We start from the raw sequence: 12,695 nt of genomic DNA on the forward strand, positions 1-12,695 counted from the left end.
TTAGTAAACTGGCGAAAACATATTTGGCGACAAATTTGTCTGCATATTTTTACCGCGCTTTAGTAAATGGACCCCTTGGTCTGTTACTTTTGCTTGCTTCAAATTAGCTCTTACTAAAAGTTAAGCTTAAAGGAGAAGGAAAGGTTAAAATTAAGTAAGCTTTATCAGAATGGTCTATATAAATACACCAATAAATCCTCAAAGTAATGCTGCTCTGAGTCCTCTGTCAAAAGAAACACTGCATTTCTTTACTTCTATTGTGTATACATGGGCTTCTGTATCAAACTTCATGATCCTGTTTTCATCATTCATAAACCTCCAGGGCTAGGGCTTAAGCATGCTCAGTTTGCTCATCTCTCTTTCTTCCTCCTGCCTGCTGTTATCTGAGCCCAGAGCTGAGTGAGCAGAGAGAGAGAATCAGATAGGAAGTGATGTCACACCAAGCTAATATGGCAGCTGCTAACCTAAACAAACAAAGAGAGCTTCTAGAGCTGTTTTACTCAGGTATGGTAAAACATTTGGCAGAATAAATAAATTGTTATAGCTTGCACTATTGTGGCTAATCTATTGGAAATTAACTGCTTTGATAGCTTTCCTTCTCCTTTAAGTATAGGATATGTGTTTTAGTAAACTTTCTTTTTGATATTTAATGTCTGCTGTTTGATCTGAGAATTAACAAGACTGTGATGTTGCCCATCTCCTTTTACCATCCCATGCACACACAGGTTCAATTTATTCACCCTCTATAATGAAGGGATTTAATGAGGTTTATGCCTAACCAAATGCCAAGAGGGAAACTAAATCTAGTTGTATCTATAAACCGTATTTCCTCTGGTGGTCGTGCTGCTGGCAGTGCTTTTTATTTAGTTACAGTTCTGCAGTTATACTTCTGTTCTGTTACGTTACAATGTTTACCAGCGGCACCAACAGTCCTTGTTAAACTTACCTTGCCATGGTCTCAAAATGTTGAACTGTTCAGAATGCAAACCCTTTGTTCGTGGGTGCATTTTATGTTTGAATAATGAACAGCAAGAATGCTGGGCCAGTAGCCAATTTTGGCATAGAAAATTTCCATTTTGCCGGAAAAGCTCAACTTCTTTTTATAAAAAGGAAATACGATGAAAAAGATCTCAATCGAGGACTAGGCAAACATATATGATTTGATATGTGTGTATATATGGGTTTTTTTTTCCCTTGAATGTTCAGTGAATGCTTTGTATTATACAGGAGCTGGTATTCCTTAATGTGTGCATCCTGTGATTTAATGTCATTCCAATGTGCTTGCAGCACTGTAGAGAAATGTTTGGCTCCAGCAAGTCTAGACCTGTGGAACTATAGCAATTAACACTGTCAAGTAGTGTAACAGGGCTATTCTGTTTATTATGAGCAAAGATTTAGATATAACCATTTTTAATTACAGTGAAATACTACTGTATATCACATTCACTTATAATAGCATCACTGTTTTCAAACTGAGCCAGGCCAACTACTGGACATTGGTGTGAAATAGCTGTAAAGGGCACCCCAAAAACAAGCTACCTCCCAGATTTTTTTTTTTTTCTTTTTCACTTTTGATTGTTTTGAGGTATGCCCAAAGTGTGATACTAATATAAAGGCCACTTTCAAATGTGATCACTATACTGGATTACTTCAGCGCACTGCCCGGTTTTTAAATGCAATGGTGCTTCTTTCCTCTAAGACTTCACCGCAAGTCTTCAGTATCAACATAACTAGTAGAATGAAGAGAACAATCCAAGGCAGAATATCTGCAATAATGTAGTTTATTAGCAGCTACAAAACACTACAAAGGGCGTTTGAGGCCCGAAACATGTAGGGACAAATTCATCAAGGGTCGAATTTCGAGGGGTTAAATCCCTCGAAATTCGACTGAGGAATAGAATCAAATAGACAATTCGGGCGAATTTACGCGCTGGCGAATAGTCGAATTGGCGAATATTCGCCAGGCGAATAGGCGCTCGATCGAATATTCGCTCGAAGGATTTTCATTCGATCGAATGTCTTTTTATTCGATCAAAAACTTGGAAAACAAGCCTATGGGACTTTCCCATAGGCTTTTAAAGCAATTCGGTAGGTTTTAGGTGGCGAAGTAGGCAGTCGAAGTATTTTTAAAAGAGACAGTACTTCGACTATCGAATGGGCGAATAGTCGCAGCGTTTTTGCGCTCGATCCAGTACTTCGACTATCGAATGGCGAATAGTCGCAGCGTTTTTGCGCTCGATCTATTCGAATCATTCTACTCAGGCGAATTTACGCCAATTCGATAGTCGAGGAGCACAAAAATTCGAAGTTTTTTTACTTCGAATCCTTCACTCGAAGTTAGTGAATCGGCCCCGTAGTGTTTTGTAGCTGCTAATAAACTACATTGTTGCAGATATTCTGCCTTGGATTGCTCTCCTCATTCTACTAGTTACACTTTCAAATGTGCTCACATTATAATACAGTAATTGGACCTGTTATCCAGAATGCTTGGGGCCTGAGTTTTCCAGATAATGGTTCCTTATATAATTGGGATCTTCATACCTTAAGGCTAATAGAAAATCATATAAACATTAAATACACCCAAAGGCTGGTTTTGCTTCCAATAAGGATTAATTATATGTTTGTTTTGGATCAAGTACAATGTACTGTTTTATTACTGCAGAGAAAAAGGAAATCATTTTTTTTTTTTAAATTTGAATTATTTGATTATGATGAAGACTATGGGAGACAGCCTTCCCTTATTTGGATCTTTCTGGATAACAGGTTTCCCCGATAACTGATGCCATACCTGTAAAAGTTAATTTAAAGGTAAACTATGCCTGTAATATATTGCATCTCGGAGTAAGCCTTAAACATAGAAGATAAATAGTTGAGCTTGGCCAGTTAAATAAAGAACAGTCTCTAATTCGGTTAAAGTCCTATTTCTCCCCAGGCCTCTCAATCCAGTCACTCCTCACGTTACATAAAGTGCTGACAATCCGTGGCCACCTGGAGATGAGCAGCATTCTCTGGGGGGAGTGTTTGCTGGGCAGGCAGACAGCTGGCCGCCACAAACTGTGCCTGTCTCTACATGCTGGGGGGGGGCACAAACTGCTTAAATATTGGAGCACCAAGTACTTCTTCACCTGTGATGTTGTCATTTCAGCCATGTATAAAGGCTGTTTTTGTGTTAAATGGGCATGACATTTGGGTGTATGGCCAAATGTTTTTCCACTGCTCTAGCTGCGACGGTGCATATTGTCTGTCATATTAGTGGAAGGTACATTTCATGTATATTGGTCTGTCTAGAGTCAGAAATATCTTTTGCACAATACCTTCAAAGGGCAAGTCAACCCCAAAATAAAAATTTGCCGTAAAAGGAAATATTATTCTAAGTGACTTTGCAATTTACATTCATTACACATGTTCTATGGTTTTTAAGTTATTTGTGTGTGTGTGTATATATGTATATGTATGTATGTATGTATATATATATATATATATATATATATATATATATATATATATATATATATATATATATATATATATATATATATATATATATATATATATATATTGCGATTGAAAGCACTGTTTGTCCCTTTCTATTCTCTAATGTGTAAATGAAACAGATCCGCACACACAACGATTAATGCAGTCGGGGATTATCCCCTTTTATTCAGCCACCAAACATCAACGTTTCGGGGGGAAACACCCACCCTTCATCAGCCCCCTCTGATGAAGGGTGGGTGTTTCCCCCCCCCGAAACGTTGATGTTTGGTGGCTGAATAAAAGGGGATAATCCCCGACTGCATTAATCATTGTGTGTGCGGATCCGTTTCATTTACTCATTGGTTGCTAAGGGACCCGGCCGGGTCAACGGAAGGAACGCACCACCAGCTTGCAGGATTGGTGAACTACAGGTGTGCGGTAGGAGAATTACATTGTAATCAAGTTGTGGCCTTTCTATTCTCTGCCTTGATGGCTAAGACTGTTGATACAATGTAAGACAAGGCAGCTGATTAACAGACCTGACTTTGCTAGGGAACATTGTTTAAAAGGTAACAAATGCTGCTTTTAATAGCAAATGTATTTACAAATAACTTTAAAAGCACTGAAAATGTTTTAATAAATGTATATTGGAAAGTTGCTTAGAATTATGTTTTCTTTTATTAGGAATTTTTTTTATTTTGCGGTTAATTTGCCCTTTACCCTAATTTGGATTGCCACAATTTATCTAGAAAACCCATGGTCTCAAGCATTCTGGATGATAACCAAAAAAACTGTTATCCAGACACAGCATTGCCCTTTAGCTCTATTTAAGCAAACAATCCTTCTTCTCTTTAAGGATTTTTCATCTGTAATAATTAGACAGTAGACCTATTATCTGATATTTAATCTGGAGTAAATTCATATTTATGGCAAAACACTTTTATAGAGTTTTCAAGTAATTAATTTTTCAAATTGATTTTCTAGTAGCTTTTTGTTTTTATTGGCAAAAAATCCCAGGTTCGATGTATTTCAGACAAATTGATCTCCTATTTAAAGAAGTATCATACTTCTTAGATGTGTTACTAAATTGAATGTACAAATTCAACGAATGTTCTATATAAATTCTTTTAGAACACACTGGTGCTGCTGGCCCTTTAACATGGAGTTGTAAACCGGTGAAAAATGCCATAAGCCATAACAAGCCATGGTGCTTTATTTATGGAATAATGTTTGCTCATAAAGGGTTCTTTCTTGATTTGCCTCCTAATTGGACCTCTGGGAAAGCTAGATGTGTTACTGGATTCCGTTTGCTATTTCTAATCTGTTTGTGTCTCCCTTCAGGCCCCTAGAACAGGTTAGGAATACATTTTAATGTTGATGCTTTTATTTAAGCTAGGGCCATACTAGTCTAGGTCTCCCTGATTATTCCTAGCTGATGTGGCCAGTTCTTTGGTGGCACTCATGCAGTGCCGGCCCAGGTGCCCTAGGCAACCCCCCCCCCCAGCAGCCTAAAAACATAAAAATGGGAAATTAACAAGATAGCAGCTCCCTAACACAAGATAACAGCTGCCTGCTAGATCTAAGAACAGCACTCAATAGAAAAAGCCAGGTCCCAATGCATCAGATTCAGTTACATTGAGTAGGAGAAACAACAGCCAGCCAGTAAGCAGTTCCATCATAAAGTGCTGCCACTTTCTGAAAACACATTACCAGGCAAAATGACCTGAGATGGCTTCCTACACACCAACAGTACAACTTAAAAATAATTCACTTGCTGGATCTTCACACCTTAAGTCTACTAGAAAATCATGTAAACCTTAATTAAACCCAATAGGCTGGTTTTGCATCCAATAAGAATTAATTATATCTTAGTTAGAATCATGTACAACGTACTATTTTATTAATACACCGAAAAAGGAAATCATTTGAAAACATTTCGAATATTTGGATAAAATGAAGTTTATGGGAGATGGCCTTTCTGTAATTCGAAATTTTTTGGATAACGGGTTTCTGGATAACAAATCCCGTATTGCATTGTGCAAAACTGGTATGTTGCACATTATGCTTTTTGCATATCCTGCTAGATACAGGAAGCAATCCTTGTTAAACAATTGAAAAGGCTGCATTGCATTCTCCATTTATTTGAACTACAATTGTTATTCGTATAGGCCCATAATAAAGCCCTATTTAAACCTAAGTGTATAGGATAATTATTTTATGCAAAACTAGGTATCTAGTTGCCTGAGGATTTATGTACAGCCCCTTCAACATGGGTTGAGCACAATGTATGACGTGGGAACACTATAGGGCAAATTCACTAACCTCAGAAAATTCGCCGGTGACGTCTTTGCTCACAGCGCAACACTTCGCCAGGCATAGATTCGCCAGGACAACGCTAATTCACCAAAATCCAAAATTGCGTCCAGGGTATGAACTCTGGTGAAGTTGCGCTAGCGTTTCTGTGACAAGCGAATCGAAGTTAAGCTAGCGTTGGCTAATTTGCATATGGTGGGAAGTTAAAGTTGATTGGATGTATATCTTACAGCAAATATATTACGCTGCACAAGCCTGGGAAACCTAAATAAAATAAAGTTGTTATTTTGGTTACCCCAAAAAAAGTTCCTGTAAAAAAAATAGGTGAGACAAAGTCAATTAAAATTTTGCAACTTTGCTCCTAAAACTCTTTATTTTATTTTCAGATTAGGATTTTTAGCAGCTTCGGAGAATAATAAATCTCAAAAATGTTAGTTTTCAAGTTTTTCCCCTTTAAAAGCTCACCAGTTTGTTCTTTGCTATAATACTATGTAATACAATTCAAGAAACACATTTTTGGTAAAAACAATAATAATCTTTACAATTAAAGTTAGCTGCATGTAGTTTAGCACATGTACTAGCCCCAAACATGCTCTAGATTCCAAACTTCTGTGTTTTTCATGATGGCTTGTGTTCTTTTGTAACAATCTTGACTTGATAGGAAACTTCAGCCCTGGTCAGTGGCTTATTTGCTACATGTGCAATTTACTGCATATTTTTCTTGCCTTGACATTTTTCTCCCTGGAGTTACATATTCTGAAATTGGATTCACAAAGTGCAAAAATGTGACATCCTAACCCAAAAGCATTGCTTTAAACCAATATCCTACTGTTCAAAACCTTAAATTACATTTCATTGCTGTAAGACAGAGATCCCCAACCTTTAGATCCCATGAGAAACATTCAGAAGTAAAAGGAGTTGGGGAGCAACACTAGCATGAAAAATGTACTTGGGGTGCCAAATACGGGCTGTGATTGACCATTTAGTAGCCCCTATGTATATTGTCAGCCTACATTGAGGCTCTGTTTGGCAGTACACCTGATTTTTATGCAACTAAAACTTGCCTCCAAGCCTCAAATTCAAAAATAAGCACTGCTTTGAGGTCACTGGGAGCAACATCTATGGCAGTGATCCACAACCAGTAGCTCGTGAGCAACATGTTGCTCTCCAACCCCTTGGATGTTGCTCCCAGTGGCCTCAAAGCAGCTGCTTATTTTTGAATTCCAGGCTTAGAGGCAAGTTTTGATTGCATAAAAACCAGGTGTACTGCCAAACAGAGCCTCAGTGTAGGTTGACAATCCACATAGAGGCTACTAAAAGGCCAATCACAGCCCTTATTTGGCACCCAGGAACATTTTTCATGCTTGTGTTGCTCCCCAAATCCTTTTACTTCTGAATGTTGCTCACGGGTTCTAAAGGATGGGGATCCCTGATCTACGGGGTTGGAGAGCAACATGTTGCTCACGAGCTACTGGTTGGGGATCAGTGCTGTAAGGGCTAGTCCACACGAGGAGATTCGGGGAGATTTTGTCACCTGGCGACTTAATCGCCTCGTCTTTTGAGCGAATATCTCCCCGAACTGCCTCAGCGTTTTTCCCCATAGGCTACAATGAAAAGTCGCCTGCGCTAATGCACATGCGGCGATGCGTTTTCAATAGTCGCCCAAAGTTGCGTTAGTCACTTTAGAAAATTTGCCCCTATGACTTGTACTTTAAGGCGGTTCACATTAGTCAGCAGGATGCAAGATCTTCCTTACCAGTTTGTGTTCGATATTGATTGGTGAAGTAGGAAAATCCCTTCAGGATTGGGCCCTGATGTAATCTAATCAATAGCCAAGGGGTGGGCAAATTGTCTGTAAAAAGGTTTTACAGACAATTTAACCACTAGAATGTCATATAAAGATTAAACTTTTTTTCTCTGTTATTTTTCTACACCTCTCTCTATTATAAGTTGTTTGGTTTGTCCATTCTTTTTCCTCTCACCTCATTCTCGTTTTTATTTATTCTTTTCACTGTACTTGCATCGTGCTAATGCAACATTTTGCTGACTATTCTTTTTTTTTTTTTTGGTCTCGTCACTTCCTTCTCACTCACTGGTGCTGGTCTTGCATACCACAGATTTATGTTCTCATGCGCTCGCACATGCGGCTTGCGCACTCTTTTATGCACGCGCGACATTCTCACTCTCTTACACACGCGTAACATGCGCGCTCTCTTACGCATGTGTGACATGCATGGTGGGCTTTTATATTTTCATTTTCCGATAAAGTCTTGGATTTTATGAAGGTTTCCTGCTTAAGAAATAAACTGAATTTATTAGCAGAGTGCTTGGATAAACGGTGTTCTGCTGGCACTGTATTTACAGTTTGAGTAAATTATATGGTTTCTGGCAGTATTAGAGGTGCATCCAGCTTTTACTGCACAGAGAGTAGATGCCTGTGATTATTCCAGCAATGCAACTAATGGTATGATACAAACTAAATGCACCTTGGAATCGGGTCATTATCATTCGAAGCCTGGAAGCTCTAGGAGCATCTTTACTTTTTGAAACTGTACTTTAACATTGCAGTGATGCTCTGTATGAGAATTATACATTGTATGTCAATCTAATTATTAATTAAAGAAAAACACAGAGCCTGTGATGTTATGGCGATCTGGCTAGCACAATAGGCTTGTCATTTACTGCTGAGAAAAAAATCCTTTTTAATGAGTTTTTAATTGGGCTGAGAAATGTCTCTTAAGCGAACTGACGCCATTATGTGTTTTTAAATATCTAAATTTTTTGTTCTGGTGACATGGGTATTGGGCAAGAGTTGAATAATGTTATGGACGTCATGAAAAATGTACAACTTCATACTAGTTCTTTGTTGCAGCAGTGTCAATTTTCATTTGGGCAGGGAATAATATGTGAATAATTGCTTTTCCTTCCACATCTAATTAAAGTGGTAGAATGATGGTTCTAGGGAGATTGATAGAAATAGTAATGTACAATGCATTTTGTTTTTGGGTTAGAGTTTTATGCAATCAAGGCATGCTGTGTGCTTTAGAAGTGCTTAGTCAAAGCCTACAAATCTTTTGAATTTTTTTTTTTTTTTATAGCCATACACTCATGCGTCGCCTTACACTTAGGTGCTATTTTATCATACTGTGTATAACAAAAAACTGTAAAACTCTGTGTAAAATAAAGGGGCAGTTTATCAAGGTGTGCTTTTATTTTTCACTTCCAAACTATGGATTGGACACCATTATGTCAAACCCCTTTAGACATGGCATAATCGATTAAAGGGGTTGTTCACCTTTACAAACACCTTTTTAATCTTTTTATTTTTTCCAGGATTGAAGTATAAAGTGTAATGTTCCTGTCTCTAGTTTTTCAGTCTTGCAGTTCAGTAATCACTGAGCAGATTCTGGACAATTTGCTACATTTCTCAGCAATATCTGTGGAAGGTGTACAACTATTGTATCAATTCTGCTGCTTTTAATGAAATGCGGATATTGGTGATGTGCGGGCTGACCCGATACCTCGCAGTGCTTCTCGCGGGCGGGTGCGGGTTGAGCTTTTCTCCTGCTCTCCCTGGCCGCCACCTTCAAATGCCGGCATCCAACTTCCGGGTTCCGGTTTTATAGTGTCGCGTCTGCTCGCCCCGCCCCTTTTGTGACGTCATTGTGATGTCATCGGCGGCGTGGGTCTATAAAAGGATCCCTGGAAGCGGGTGCGGGCGGGCGCGGGTTAGGGTGCGGGTCAGGGAAACCCTGACCCGCACATCACTAGCCGATATTCTTCTCAGCAGGGACAAAGATAAGAAATGTGTTAATACTAATATATCCATAAGGGTTAGTCCACACTAGGAGATTCGGGGAGATTGTTGCCTGGCAACTAAACTCCTCCTCTTCTGGGCAACAATCTCCCTGAACTGCCTTCGCGTGTCTTCCCATCCGCTATAATGAAAAGTAGCCTGCGCTAAAGCACATGCGGCGTTTCATTTTCCGAAGTCGTGCGAAGTTTCCTCGTGAAGCAGAAAACGAATCACTGCGTGTGCTTTAGCGCAGGCAACTTTTCATTATAGCGGAAAGGAAGACACGCAAAGGCAGTTCAGGGAGATGTCGCCCAGAAGAAGAGGCTTTTAGTCGCCAGGCTACTAAATCTCCCCGAGTCTCCTTGTGTGGACTAACCCTTAGAGCTGTTAAAGAGTTGGTGCCCTCCCCCCAGTTTTTTTTAGAAAGACCTATGGTAGAAAATGAAACTTTACGCTTCAGTATTAGACAAACGGTCACAAATCAAAAGTAAGAAGTAATTGAAAAGTATTTTTTTCAGTTCACTAGTAATAGTGTTGGAAGGTGAACAACCCCTTTAAAGGCAATGGGGAAAAATGTGAAGTGGCAAATAAGTTCCAGCAAAACAAAAACAAAACATGAAAAAGATCAATAAATGCTGCAGTGAATGAATGCCATCGTTTCCCAATTTTCAAATGGCTGCTTCATTTTCACTAGGTTTTTACAAAGATGTCTGTGTTTGCTGAAGTGGATACTATGTCTTCTGCTGCCATGACAGTATTATTCTGTAAGTAGAGGCAGCTGAACTTCTTTCAGAAAAATTCTTAGGGCCTGCGAAGGTCAAATTCATTATAGGTGTAGGGACCTATAGGGATAATTTGCCCCTATGGCTTTAAATCCCTACACTTACTGATCTCCCTAGTTGCTGAGTAGGTGCCCAGGGCCGCCATCGGGGGGGGGGGTACAAGTGGTCCAGCGCTGTCAAGTACTGCACACCAAAGCCATGGATGTGAGATTATAAAAACTTGCCTACTTTCTACCCAAAACTTGCAGTGTTGAATAGTGAGGGAGATCCCAGTACCAACTCGTATTCATGTTATTTTTAGAAACAAGTATTATTACTGCAGTTTAACATGAGTTAGTTCTCCATGTATGAGTTTCTGTGCATTTAGTATAGACTTAAAGGGGACCCGCCACCCCAAAAAATTGTTCAAATTTTTTTTTTTTATCATATTAGTCAAGCAAAATGAACTTTAATTACACTATTTAAATTATTGGAATCTTGTTTCCTTCTGTCTGGGAATTCATAATTATAGCAAGCAGGCAGGAGCCATTTTGTGGACACTGTTAAAGCAAGCCTTGCATCATCTCATAATCTTGTTTCTGCACCAAAATGGGGGACCCGTTGTCCATTTCCATGCCCTGGCTACACAATTAAATGTGTGTGTGGAGAGCAGTGACATCTAAGAAGTGCTGAATGGAAAGTGAAAGTTATTGTCTGCCCCGCCTCTATGCCATTGGCATAGTGGAGGGGCAGACAATATTTGATTGACAGCTGAGATTTTTAAATGAGTTTACAACTGTTTTAATAAAATAACATGCTTTAATAAAAAATAGAAATTGAATTTCATGTTTAATTTGAAAAGGACTTTTATTATACAGATTTTTGTGTCTGGATGACAGGTCCACTTTAAGCTGACCATAGATGTAAAAATCTTTAAAGGAACAGTTCAGTGTAAAAATAAAAACTGGGTAAATAGGCTGTGCAAAATAAATGTTTCTAATATAGTTAGGCAAAAATGTAATGTATAAAGGCTGCAGTGACTGGATGTGTAACACAATAGCCAGAACACTACTTCCTGCTTTTCAGCTCTCTTGGTTTACACTGACTGGTTACCCTGGTCACCAGGCAGTAACCAATCAGAGACTTTAGGGAGGCCACATGGGTCATATCTGTTGCTTTTGAATCTGAGCTGAATGCTGAGGATCAATTACAAACTCACTGAACAGAAATGTACCATCTGCCCCCCTTCAAGTCACTGACTAACTCAGAGTTATAGAGCTGAAAAGCAGGAAGCAGTGTTCTGGCTATTATGTTACACATCCAGTCACTCCAGCCTTTATACATTACATTTTTGCCTTAGAAACGTGTTTTATTTTGCACAGCCTATCTATTTACACAGTTTTTATTTTCACACTGAACTTTTCCTTTAAAAGATCTTTCCGTTATCGTGAGACCATGATTATCTCGAAACGATCGTTTTAAATGTACGAATTGTCCATCAACTAAAAAGACCATTTCAGGCGATATTGCTAGGAAAACTGAGGGTAGCTGCCTGGTTGGCCCTGCAAACATAAATAGATTGCATTGGGACTGGTAAATTTCGTTCGATTCCCACTAACTTCATGAAAAAAATCGTTAAATCGGTTTTTCACCAAAGAAAGATCTTTGCGCTTATGGGGAGTGATGACAGATTTGCTTTGCCTATATGCATGCAAAATCGCACATGCTAGCGTCTTTCACAGTACTCTATTAGTTCTGTGTACAAAAACACATTTTTGCAGTTATGATGGGTCATTTTGTAATGCATTGAAACATGTAGATGTTATTATTGCAAGATCAACTTTTAACCATGTTTCTGTAAGGATTTGTGTGTGTGTGTATATATGTTTTACAGAAGGTACATTATTTACAGGTATGGGATTGGTTATCTGGAAACCCGCTCCAAATAATGGAGAATTTCTCTAATAATAAAACAGTATCTTGTACTTGTTTCATACTAAGATATAATTAATTCTTATTGGAGGCGAAAACAGCCTATTGGGTTTATTTAATGTTCAACTGATTTTTACGATTTTTCAACAATGAAGATCCAAATTACAGAAAGACCTGTTATCAGGAAAACCCCAAGCATTCTGGATAATCAATCCCATACCAAGTGTCCTCGAGTCATTTCACAAATTACACTACGGAGTGTTGACAGCATTAAAGTTTTTCACAAGAATTCTCTGTTGCTGGTCTTTCTTTGAAATATATAAACTGTTTACCATGTAGCCAAGGTAAATTTTTACAAGAGGAGCTTAATTTTAATGTCCCCTACCTGCAGTAAATGTTTGGGGCTTTGACGTTGCTGC

At 38.7% G+C, this 12,695-nt stretch overlaps 1 protein-coding gene across 4 annotated transcripts in view; it reads left to right on the forward strand.

Moving 5' to 3' along the window:
• Positions 1-12,695, forward strand: part of cadm1.S (cell adhesion molecule 1 S homeolog) — a 117,500-nt gene that overhangs the window by 13,620 nt on the left and 91,185 nt on the right. The window contains exon 1 of one of the 4 annotated variants that reach the window (XM_041571385.1): positions 10,275-10,347. The exons of the other annotated variants lie outside the window; for them this stretch is intronic. Within the exon in view, the coding sequence (XP_041427319.1) occupies positions 10,290-10,347 (58 nt within the window). The 5' untranslated portion in view covers positions 10,275-10,289. Of the gene's footprint in view, positions 1-10,274; positions 10,348-12,695 lie in introns of those variants that run through there. 4 annotated transcript variants of the gene reach the window in all.

The sequence above is a fragment of the Xenopus laevis genome, chromosome 7S (genome assembly GCF_017654675.1).
Source record: "Xenopus laevis strain J_2021 chromosome 7S, Xenopus_laevis_v10.1, whole genome shotgun sequence".
Lineage (NCBI taxonomy): Eukaryota > Metazoa > Chordata > Amphibia > Anura > Pipidae > Xenopus > Xenopus laevis.